The 12,211-nt window shown below is 38.8% G+C and overlaps 1 protein-coding gene across 9 annotated transcripts in view; it reads right to left on the bottom strand.

Annotated features, from left to right (window-relative positions):
* Positions 1–12,211, bottom strand: part of NRXN1 (neurexin 1) — a 1,448,730-nt gene that overhangs the window by 83,373 nt on the left and 1,353,146 nt on the right. Inside the window, exon 1 of one of the 9 annotated variants that reach the window (XM_036751798.1) lies at positions 8,628–8,817. The exons of the other annotated variants lie outside the window; for them this stretch is intronic. Within the exon in view, the coding sequence (XP_036607693.1) occupies positions 8,628–8,660 (33 nt within the window). The 5' untranslated portion in view covers positions 8,661–8,817. Of the gene's footprint in view, positions 1–8,627; positions 8,818–12,211 lie in introns of those variants that run through there. 9 annotated transcript variants of the gene reach the window in all.

The following is a 12,211-nucleotide window of genomic DNA, read 5'->3' as shown; positions in this document are numbered from 1 at the left end:
ATGCCATGAACAAGACTAGGGCTTGTTGCTATTTGAATAACATTCCATTCAAATTGGAATTCTGTACATATCAACTATTCAGTGTTCTGTAATTATCCTGGATCCAAGGAGATCCAGCAAGTAATTCTAATCACTGGACATGGATCAATGAATCCAAGTTTCCTCAATGTTATCATTAGAGTTCCATCTCACCTTACAGCGCATCCTAGGATCACAGAATTAGATCAAGAAGGGATGTTGGAGGCCACCCACCTCCTGGTTTTACATGTACCATTGTGGCAGTAACTTGATCTCCACAAAGTAAGAAAAGGGAACCAGAAATGATGACAGTTTCTCTTCTAGCATCAATAAGCATTAAGCATATAATATATGCCAGAAATTGTGCTAGGTGGGTATTCATGATATAAAAACAGACATGAAACCATCTCTGCCCTTAAGGATCTTTCATTTGATAAGAAGAAGTGATGTTTATACATGTAAGTATATAAAAACATATATCGAAAATATATACAAGGTATGAGGGGAGGGGCACTAGCAGCTGGGAGGATCAGGACAGGCCTTAAATAGGAGGTGTTGTTGAAGAAGAAACAGAGGATTCTAAGAAGTGAAGTTGAGAAGAGAATGCATCCCAGGCATGAGGAAGTAGACTGTACAAAAACACAGAGATAGGAGACAGAATGCCCTAAGGAACACCAAGATGGCCAGTTTTACTAAACTGATGAGTACATGAAAAGAATCGATCAGCCCAGAATAGTCTCTCTTTTGAAGCACTCTACAGGAAGCTAAAAGCATATTTTTTTATTAAAAATGTCTTTTTCTAAATCAAATCAAGGTGGAGTGAGGTCCTATGAACCGGAGAGAAGCTACAGGGGCTGGGAGGATGACAATAATCGACACGAACTTCCATTGTTGAGCATGGAAAGAGAGAGAATTTCATGTGTTAAATTTCTGGATTGCTTGATATGAAAAGTTGGTCTGGATGAACAGAGAGAGCTTGACAACATCTGTCATATCTATTTATAGCTTATTCAAAAATTTTGTTGCTGTACAGTCATTTCAATAATGTCTGACCTTTTGGGACCCCATTTGGGGTTTTCGTGGCAAAGTTATTGGAGTGGTTTGCCATTTCCTTCTCCAGCTCATTTTACTGATGAAGAAACTGAGGCAAACAGGGTTAAATGACTTGCCTGGGATCACATATCTAGGGAAGTGTCTGAGGACAGATTTGAATTCAGAAAGATGAGTCTTCCTGACTCTAGGCCTAGCAGTCTATCCACTTGGACACCTACCTGACATCCCTTCCCCACCCACCCCCCCAACAGCACCTAGTGTTCCCAGGCCATCTCCCATCTAAGTACTAACCAGGCCCAACCCAGCTTAGCTTCTGAGATCTGAGGAGAGTTCAGAGTGGGAAGGCCATAGACACATTCTAACAGTAACTAATGAAAATTTAAAAAAAAAAAAAACAACTAAGGTGTAGACTTCAAGGGTTTACAGAAAGTCAATTGGAAATGTGACAGCTCTATTCCAGGATTTTATCCTGAGGCTGTTGGGCACTAATTGACTCTCTAAACCTAACTTAGTTGTTATATTTGGTTAACTCATTTTGGGTTTCAGCCTTTGAAAATAAAGGTGCACTGTCACCAATGCCCTGGAGGCTTTGAGACCACAAAGAGCAAGTGTTAGCAAAACAAGTATTTACTGATGATTAGTTCTCTGAAAGGATTTATTTGCTCAATGAAGTACTTGCTAAAGGTCAAGGCTGGAGCAACTTTAGAAACAGGCATTTTATATTAAGTTACATTCACCAAAGGCCAGACAGAATTCAACTGAGTAATTGGCATGCTCTGGGGACCAAAGTGAGGGCTTCCAACTGTATAATGATAATTGAATGAAGGGATTTTCTTAGCTGTTTTAAGCACTTATAGAGAGGGTACTCTCCAATAGAAGGGCAAAGACCAATCTTCCTCACAGAGGCATAACAGTATTTTATGTTTTTCTTTGCAGTGGAAAGAAGTCATTTCAACTGGTAAAGTCCATAGTATAACCATTCAAATTATTGTGTAACCTTTAGTAACATTTTTTTAAAAAGGGCAGTTCCTAAAGAAAGGGAGGGAAAAGTTTTCGAATAAATATAATAATAACAATGAATATTTACATATTGCTTTAAAGTTTGCAAAGCACATTCCATGTTATCTAATTTGCTCTATACAACGCTGTCAAATAGGTGTTATTATTATGATGCCCCTTTTAAAGATGAGGAAACTGAGACTGAAGAGTTAAGTGATTTCCCTAGGGTTACACAATAAGTAGTATCTGGAGTAGGATTTTAGCATAGGATTGGAAGTAATTCAAAGTCCAGTACACTTAACTATTATGCTACACACAAGTCAAATGCAAGTCATGTCATCGTTTCTCTGATGTCATGGTCCTCTTTGAGAATGAAGGACAAATAAAACAACACACACACACACACACACACACACACACACACACACGGAGAGAGAGTTTTTTTAAGTTTCATTTTCATAGGAATATGTGTGTAGATGAATGTTGAAAACAACCAGTTCTTCATCAAGACATAACAAGAGATCTTTGGAAGTATTCATTTTAACAGGTAATTTACTCAGATTGGTATAGATTTGGAGAGGACATAGATTAAAATCTCAGCTCTACTATTTATTAGCTGGGTGACCTAGAACACATTACTTGGCACCTCAATTTTCTCATCTCTAAAATGAGACAACTAGACCAGAGGACTTATAAAGTTCCTACCAATTTTAAATTCCTTCTCATCTTCCTCTCCTCTTAACCCTAAAGACCAAGAATGAATTCTTATTGATGGTCACACAGTAGGCACTCAAATTTTAATGAGATTTATATTGTATTACATAGTTTAACCTGTGACTATGGTTTGATTGTTCCAAGGGTGTTAAGTCTCGTAGAATGTTTTCAGGGAGTAGGTTGTGTGTCATACTTCCTTCTATCTCTCCCAGCAAAATGACTCTGTCCAACATGGTGCTCATCTAGAAATATTTATTAAGCATCCCTCATTCAGTGCCTTTGCAAAAGCAAATGAGATTCATTAAACAAACTTCTATGAAATAGCTACTGTGTAGAGAGCACTATACTGGTTGCTAGGGTAGATACAAAATTTAGATAACAGTCTCTGCTCTCATGGAGCTTATACTCGACGAAGCAAAAATAGAAATAACCATAATTTTCAACATTATGAAAGTCAATTGATTTTTAAGAGTCTCTCAAGCAAAGCATATTGAGGGATACGAAGAAGAAGTATCCTGATTTTTTTTGGCTATCCCTGTAACATGACCAATATAAGCATTTGAAAGTGAATAATGTTTTTCACATTTGTTTTGGCTACATGACATACACTGTTTTGGTGTCATTAACAGCTGCCTTCATTGGGCTAGTAATCTTTGTATATACACCTTATTTTTAAACTATTTCATTTTGCAAATAAATTTCCTCTATAGTTATGTTTCATATACACCCCTCCCCACCAAATCCATCACTTCCTCTTAACATCTATGACTCAGCAGCAGCAGAAGGTTAGCCAGCAGGTGCTTAGTTTTTTTTGGCAACAGCAGCTCTTCATGAAAACTGTCTGCTAAGGTGGGAGAGGTTGTGAACCACAGGGAGCACCCACACTGCAGAAATCTTTGAGAGTATTGAGGTATTACCTGCCTATAACTATGCCCTAGTAGCCTTTTCAATTTTGAGAGACTTGAAGATGATGATTGGGTAAAGGTAGATACCCCTACTATTGAAGTCTCAATCTTTCCCATGAATTTACCAGTAAATCTCACTTGGGAACTTGTTTTTATCTTCTTTTTTTCCTTCAAAAAGCTCAAGTAAGCTTATAGCCAAGATTGGGGCACCCTATAAAACCTATAAAAGAATTAATAAAAAGCAGCAGGAACCAAGGTTAGGGCTTATAGTCTTCAAAAGTGATTTATTTTAGTAACTGGATTTTGATCTTTGCTAAAAAGTCATTTGTGTGAGTCTAATCTTTTTTTTGGATCTCAGTGACATAAAAAAATGAGGTCTCAATGACACAAAAAGCATTACAATATGAACTATATAGGGGAAAGATGTGGAACTAAAATACCATTTTCTTTAAGCTCTCTTTTTTTTTAAAGATCAACTTATTTGTTTACCACAAGAGCTGCTTAAAACTAATTTGATAGGCTGAAAAAATTTCTACCAATCTCCAGCTACATTTTTTTAACATTTAACACATGTATCTGAAGAAGTTTTAAATCATTTCCAGCCAGTCACTTCAAGGAGAAGCAATTATTTGACGGGTTAGTAAATTTGTCACTGGCAACTGGATACCTTTTTTGAAAGAACAATGCATAGACATAAGGAAGGAAGGATGGGAGGGAGGAAGGAAGGAAGAAAAGAAGGAAGGAAGGAAGGAAGGAAGGAAGGAAGGAAGGAAGGAAGGAAGGAAGGAAGGCTAGTAGTTTATACATTTCAGGCCTCTTAATTCTTTGAATTTTGACCAGACATTCACAAGTCCAGAAAAGTCCATGGACTCTCACCTAATTACTCTATACAATGAGATGATATTGCCCAGAGATATACCTAAGTCACACACTCTGTCATCAAATTAACAGAAAAAGACAGCAAAAGATTTAGATATCAACCAACAAGTGTATGTAACATGGGAGAAAAGTCAAGTCAACATATTCATGGTCAACATTACCGATCCTTGAGAGGAAACCAAAAAAACCAAATATAATAGATACAAAGCAAACACAAGGAGCAGTATATTCTAATGAATATACTCTAATTTAGAATACTCTAAATTCCTCTAAAGGAGGAAACCTTAGAATACCACTTGGCTAAACTCCTCATTTTACAGATGGGGAAACTGAAGTCTTAGAGCCAATGTCATTCCTACTGTATGCCAGTCATCAGAGTCTATACACAATGAAGAAGGGAGTAAAGGGACACTTGAGATAACTTGGAGGGAAGGTGAAGCAATGCATTGTTACATTTTAGTAAAGTCTTCATTTTTAAATTAGAAGGTAAGGATTGTAAAATGGGAGAAGGAATGTCCAAAAGGAAAGGATGAAAGCTTAATCCAGGATCATTTAAACTCATTGTAGTCCAACTCCAAAAGCACTCTTTTCCCTTGGAAGTGGTAGCCAAATGCTTTTCCTGTTGTAAAGATAAAACAATGTAGGCTAGCAGGGAATTTCCCACCAATTACTGTTCTGTCTACTATATTCATCAGGTTGTGAATTGATAGTACTTCAGTAAGTAAATGCACCTAGATGCTATGGGACAAGCTCATTTCCAAAATTAAAGTAGCATATGCAATACACACAGACAGTGACATTTTACCATGGCCACACAGCATGTCATTAATACGCAATGTAATGTAACTATTTTACTAATGTATTAGCATTTTTCTAGTTAATGACTTGATATATTTTCATGTCATTTGATATATTTTCATGTCATTTGAGTTCAAATACCATACACTGAAAACTAAAAAGCTATCTATGCAATTCCCAACTCTCTCCCTCAAATTCTTTGTTTTGAGCCTAAACATCATGTGACTATCAACCTCTTAGGATACCTCAATTGTGCAGAGTCAATGGAAAAAGATAAAAGGAAAGGAAGAAAAGCTTCTCACTCCAGCTTGGATGTCCTGCTATTATGCTTCATCAGCATTACTCAAACTCCCAAAACACAAATGACTTTCCAACATACTGCCTGCAGGCTCTGTTTCTCCTTGGAATTTCAGGAGACTGTTTTCACAGGGTCCCCAAAGGAACCTCACCTCATTAGGCTGCTCAAATGAGTATCCAAGTAGCCACTTCTCTTGCTTTTAGGAGTTCCTCATATTAGATCCAGAGGTTCTCCAAGGGAGGAAGGGGGAAGGAAGGAAGGAAAGAAGAAAGGAAGGAGGGAAGGAAGGAACGAAAGAAGAAAGAAAGGAAGAAAGGAAGGAAGGAAGGAAGGAAGGAAGGAAGGAAGGAAGGAAGGAAGGAAGGAAGGAAGGAAGGAACGAAAGAAGGAAGGAAGGAAGAAAGGAAGGAAGGAAGGAAGGAAGGAAGGAAGGACTCTAGTGTAGGACTGTAGTGTAGAGTCCTTGAAGGAAGGATGGAAGGAGGGAAGGAGGGAGGGAGGGAGGGAGAGAAGGATACAGACAGACAGACATGGAAACAACCAGAAATGTTTTGAGTAAATGGTTTAACTTTGGCATTGACTCCACCCCTAAAAGTCCAAGAATATTGGCATTCACTTTCTAAGACTACATTCTGATAAACTGAAGCTTAGAAAAGTCAATCAAACACAAGGAAAAAGTGTGGGAGGAAGGGAGGGGGTGCCGGATGGATTAAAAGAATTTGTTGGAAAGAATTTTGTTGTATGTAGCTAAAAAAAGCATTTGTTGTGTAAAACCAAATAAAGACCAAGTAAATTCCACCAGCAAGTTCCTGGTGGGTGAACCACTAGGCTAAAAACTGTGTATTTCTTAAGGTTACATTTGGATGGGATTCTGAATGTCTGATTTGCTTGATTTTTCAATATTTTTAACTAAGTTCAGTGACACTTCTAGACCATGACTGCCCTGTCTTGCTTTCACTTGGAAAAAGCCAAAACCCCTGACAACTACTTCTGTGTTGACCTGGAAGGATTATTAATATTAGGGTGTTAAGAAACAAACTGATTTTCATGCTAGCTCAGCCCTTAAGCCCTTTCCAGGCAAAAGCTGTCAGCTGTGTCCAATTCCGTGGCTGCTTGGTGATGTTCAGGATTGTTGATGGAAGCTGCTGAGAAACTCATTTCACTGAGGACTTTGGGCTGGACCTAAGCCAGGGTCAACAGCCATGCCCCACTCCTTAAAAAAACAAGGCAGAGGGAAAGGAACACTAGAAAATACTATTTTAGAAATGAACCTGTATTAAAAGTCAGGAGTGAAAGATGAATAGCAGATTCAAAGGACAGCATAACATTTTAAATAATGAAAACATGCAAGGGAAAAAGGTTAGGAAACCTTACATTTTTTTTTTTGAAGCTATCAACCAGGTATGGCAAAAAAACTGAGTTTGATATTCGGATCCACAAATGCTAGAAACAGAGCCACTGTTATCTGTCATCCACATTTAGATTCCAGTGTCTCAAAACTTAATATAGCTTTAAATTCTATTCCACACATAACCTTTCACAAACCTGACACCATGAAAAAAAGCATCTTACTAGGTATTGTTCATAATTTGGCAAAGCAAGTCAAATTCAAAGAATTTCCTCTCCTAAATTCCAATTACCTTTGCTAACTAATTTAAAAGAAAACAGGTTGTCACAATAGCCTTTGTAGTCTGTCTTCCAATCCAAGGAAAAGGTATATCTAGTTTTTTCTCAGAACTGAGATTACAGCTATCTTTTCTTTTAAGCCCCTATCACCCCTCCTCTCCACGCTCTCTCCTTTCCTTCCTCCCCTTCCCAACCATCCATCTGCTCCTCCCCCACCTATTGTCTCTCTCTCTCTACTCATTGTCAGTGCATGCCTGTCCCATCTGGTAATACTCTTGGCTTCTGCCAGCTCTAACTCCCAAGGGCCGTGCAAATGTTAAAATGCCAAGCCATTTTTGCTCTTAGAAAGAAGAATAAGGACCAGCAAGGAGGCTATCAAACTGTTCATCAAACAACTCATACACACATAGAAACAAACATGTATATATTTTTTCTCTCATACAAACACAGCTGTTTTAGAACACGTACTCTCTCATAGGCTAAAATGGAGGATTTTTTAAATTCCTTGTTTGGTAGGTTTAAAAAATTTAAATTATGCTTTACAAATCTGAAATAAGCAAGTAAACATATTTCTTTAAAAAAAGCCCAATAACACACAAATACTTCTATCCTCACAGACATGTAGATTACTTTCTCCTCCCCCACCCAGTGATAAGAATTAATGCTAAGAATCCAATAAACATGAAATAATTTCATTTGTTAATCAAATGTTGTCATTCACTGTTAAAACATTTTCTGTTCCACCACACATGCATTTAACTCACAGACATCCCAGCTCTACAAATTTTCAAAGAAAAACCCCACTGTGCCATAAAAGCATGCATGGTCAGGATCTAAGCATCCCCAAACAAAAACATCACTATGCCATTACAATATAGCAGCCAGGCAAGTAATGGAAGCAGCCTTTATTCATGCTTTTACTTGGGTCAACTTAACACACATATACGTATATACACACTTATTATATACATATGTATAATATATAAATATATATAAAATCTTGTTGCTGTTGCCATAAGCATGCTGAAGAACCTCTGATGCTCACAAAAGCAGCAAATGAAAAATATAAGCAATCATGCCCAGGGTTTAAAGAGTTATTTTCTTTGAAAAAAAATTTTTCTAGATTTCACACATAGCGTGAATAAATTTGATCTTAATCGTAATGCCATGCAATCTCCAAGGAGATACAGTCTTTCATATTTACAAATTCGTTTTAGTAATTTGTCCAAATGACTTTTGTTGTTATTATTAATTGTTCTTAGACTAATGGTATTTTAAACCCTGCATGCTGCAGTGCTAAGTCTGTGCTCAGTATCGGCTGTGATAGAAGAAGCTACCTGCGAGGTCTCACAGTGCCATCTCATATCCATGTCTGTCTGGCTACCCTGCGTGCTTAGAGCTTTTTTCTTAATTCTTAATGGAAATCCTAGGAAATTTAGTCCATCCTCTGAAATCAATACTGGTGACAGGAGAGCTCCCTGACTCAGTGGGAGATCAGGATGATAAATTGCCTGCGCATCAGCCTGGCCTATCAGTGCCCTGCACACAGATGGGCGAGAAAAGACACAGAAAAGGCTCCGACTGTCACGTGTCACCGAGGAGCCAATGGCGGCCGCGCTGCTGCAGGGAGAGGGACGCTGCAGTTGCTTCTGCATCAGAGGAGGGCTGGTGGATGCACGATCGGCCACCTCCCCTTCGCGCGTGCCTGCCAGCGCGAGCGCGCGCCCGCGGTCCCACCCTCCCCGTTCCCCAGCCGGACCCTCCCCGCCCCTCTCTAGCTCTCTGCTCTCGCTCTCCGCTCCCCTCCCCTCTCTCCTCTTCTCCAGGTGCCGGGGCGCCGCCTGGCACTCCTCGGACTGAGGCTGAGATTTCAGGGGAGGACCCTACTCAGCCCACGCCTCTCTCCCATACCCAATCCCATTTACAGAGTTTAAAAAAAAAAAAACCCTCAATTTTACTCTCTTATCCAACTTGATGCGTGCAAGAGGGACACAGATATTAAATATCCCAACCTTTTAAACTCTTCAGTTGACACCGTGTTTGGGTCTACTATTAAATTAGCAACCTTAAACTCTGCAATTAGCATGCAAGCCCTCTTAACGAAACCGCCTCAAAGCCTTATAATTGTAATTATAATTTTATTTCCAAGTTAATGAATGACATTTTTTGTATGCCATGTTTATAATGAGTATTTTTATGGGATGATTTTGTAAAGGCAATTAGACAGCATTAAGAAATGCATTATTATGGTCTTTTGCCAATTAAAGCTGTTCCTTGAAAAAAAAAAGCCCTAATAAAATCTGCTATTTTATAAATGGTTTAAAAATACAAACAAACAAAATATGCCTGGTCCCTTCTCCCAAAATCTGATAGTTAGATGTGTTGTCACATATATTTATCTGCTGCCTTTATTCCGAAAGTTACAATAATTCTTTCATAAACAGAGGCTGCACATCTGGGATACCATATGGAAACCTATCCCAACGTGCATCTGCTTCCATTGATCATACTGTAACAACAGCTACAACGCACAGTTGTTTAAGGTAAGACGATCACATGCCTTCATCCCCTCTAACAAAGAAGGTTACAAATAACAATACCATGATACTTTTCAAGTAACATTAGCTAATGGTGGGAAAATGCTACTCTAAAGCAAAAAGAAGATTCTTCTTTGAAAAATGTATTTGCAGAAACTTCCCTGCTCCTTATCATTTTATGTTTTGCCTGATTTGAGTGAGATCCCAAAGCTTCAAGAGTTAATATTACCAAGTGTCAATCTTCTCTTTCAAGGAGGCTTTTCACTCACCCAAATCTATTCAGAATGAGTCAGAGAACAAAGGTAAGTTGGTATCCTGTCATCAGTAAATTGCCAGTAAGCTTTGGAAGAGTGGTTTGAAATTCTGAAGCTCACATTATCTTAGCAATTATTATTATTTTAATAAAATCCTAAATCAGAGTTCCCTTTCAATCATTTTACAAGTTTATATACACAGGAGGAAGGGAGGAGAGGAGAGAGGACAAGGTAGGAAAGTGTAATTTATAATAATTCACACAAATACCTGTTGATTGAGTTGTTATAAGAAATCAGGACCACAAGATCACCAGACCACCATCAAGGCACCACCATTTCCTGGTAGTAGTTTCCCCTAACTGAGGCTATGCAGCCTTCAGGACAGTGGTTCTTCAATTTGATTGTATGAGGGTCTCTTTTTTTATGTAAAAAATGTTGCAGCCTTCCACAGCAAGGTAGTTGTATTATTTGAGAATATGTATGGGGACAATAACATTCCACATTCCTTCAAGACTCATCCCTGGTGCCACCTCCTATTCCAAATATTTCCTGATTCCCCTAGTTATGTGTGTTCTCTCTCATCTCAAAGTACCTACTCATTGGTAGTATTTTCCTCAGTAAAATTACTGTAGCCTCCTTAAAAACAACTCTTACTTTTTTGTGCGTTTGTCCTTGCCTAGATTGTTGAATAGACAGACATTTATTGTTTTCTATGTGCCAGACACTGTGTCGAGCAATGGTGTTAAAATCCCTGTCCCCAAGGAGCTTACAGCCTAATAGATGAAGACAATACAGAAAGAGGAGCTGGAAAGGGTGGGGGGAGGGAGAGGGTGGTAATACATGAAACTATATAGTGTTGAGATGGCCAGGAAGTAGTATAGAGACTGGAGCCCCAGCAAGATAACATAAACCATCCCCATCAGAGCCTGAGGATCCAGGGGGTGGATTCTAAGGTTGTGGTGAGGAGGAGGTGGAGATGATGGTCCAAGCAGAGAAGACATTGCCTGGAGATAGCTGTAAGAGGTGTCAAGGCCTAGGCCCTAGCAAAACTCAGTGCCTTGCACATAGAATGGGCCTAAAAAGAATTTAATGATTATCATGGAATTTCAAGGGACCTTGATAACTGTCTAATTCAACACATACCAAAAAAAGAGTTCCCTTTACACTATACCTTAAAAATGTTCATCCTGACTTACTCAAATTGACTTGAGTTCACATTTTGAAATTATGTAGTAATGCTCCCTTTGACCTTTGTGGTTTTTCTTTTTTTTTTTTTTAAGGTGAGTGGTATATCTGTTCAGCCTATTAGGACTGGAGATGGCATCAACCCTCAAAACTCATCTCAAAATCTGTCTCCTAACAATCCTCTTTTTACCTTTGAAATGATGAGATTAGGGCTCAGGGTGCCCTTTTTACCATCTTGTACTTGGAAGTCTAGTTGTAGACCCCTGGAAAGTTGTGAGTGGGCGAATGGATCAGCCTAGTCTCTGACAAACGCTTGTTTTCCTTCCAAGTTCAGTTCAGATGCTGCCTCCTCCATAGCACCTTTTTTGATTACCCCTCCCACCTCCCCCAGTGCCAGCTACTTCCCTTGCCTTGCATTGATGGGTATTTATTTTGCATATGCTTCTCTCTTTACCCATTATCTCCTCACATAGATAGTTCCTGCTTTTATGCTGCTTGAGGCCAGGGGCTAAAGTATCACCTTTATCTCTGCATTTCTAGCAAGAAACACACAGTGCCTGGGATGTAACTGGCATTTTGTAAATGCTTATTGATGGAGCGATCGCTCCTCGGTTCTTTGGTTTGTGACTTCAGGTACAATTCGTACAACCTGATGCTATTGGACCCTGTCCCTGTTTGCTTCAGGCAACCCAGGTTTGCTCTGGAAAAAAAAATACCTAGGCAATCATTTACCAATGATTTATTAAGCACCTACCAGGTCCTGCAAATACAAAACCAGAAATCAAATACTCTCTGTCCTCAATGAGCCTATGTACTATCAGGGGAAAAATATGAATATAAATACACACAACATATAAGCAACATGAAAACAAGGTAGTTTCAGTAGAATGCAAGGTAGTTTAGGAAAGAATGCACTAAAGGCTGGGAGGTCTAGAAAGGCTTTGT

Source organism: Trichosurus vulpecula, chromosome 3 (assembly GCF_011100635.1).
Source record: "Trichosurus vulpecula isolate mTriVul1 chromosome 3, mTriVul1.pri, whole genome shotgun sequence".
Classification (NCBI taxonomy): Eukaryota; Metazoa; Chordata; class Mammalia; order Diprotodontia; family Phalangeridae; genus Trichosurus; species Trichosurus vulpecula.
Note: the sequence above shows the minus strand (reverse complement) of the source record. Positions and strands in the feature narration are given on the sequence as shown.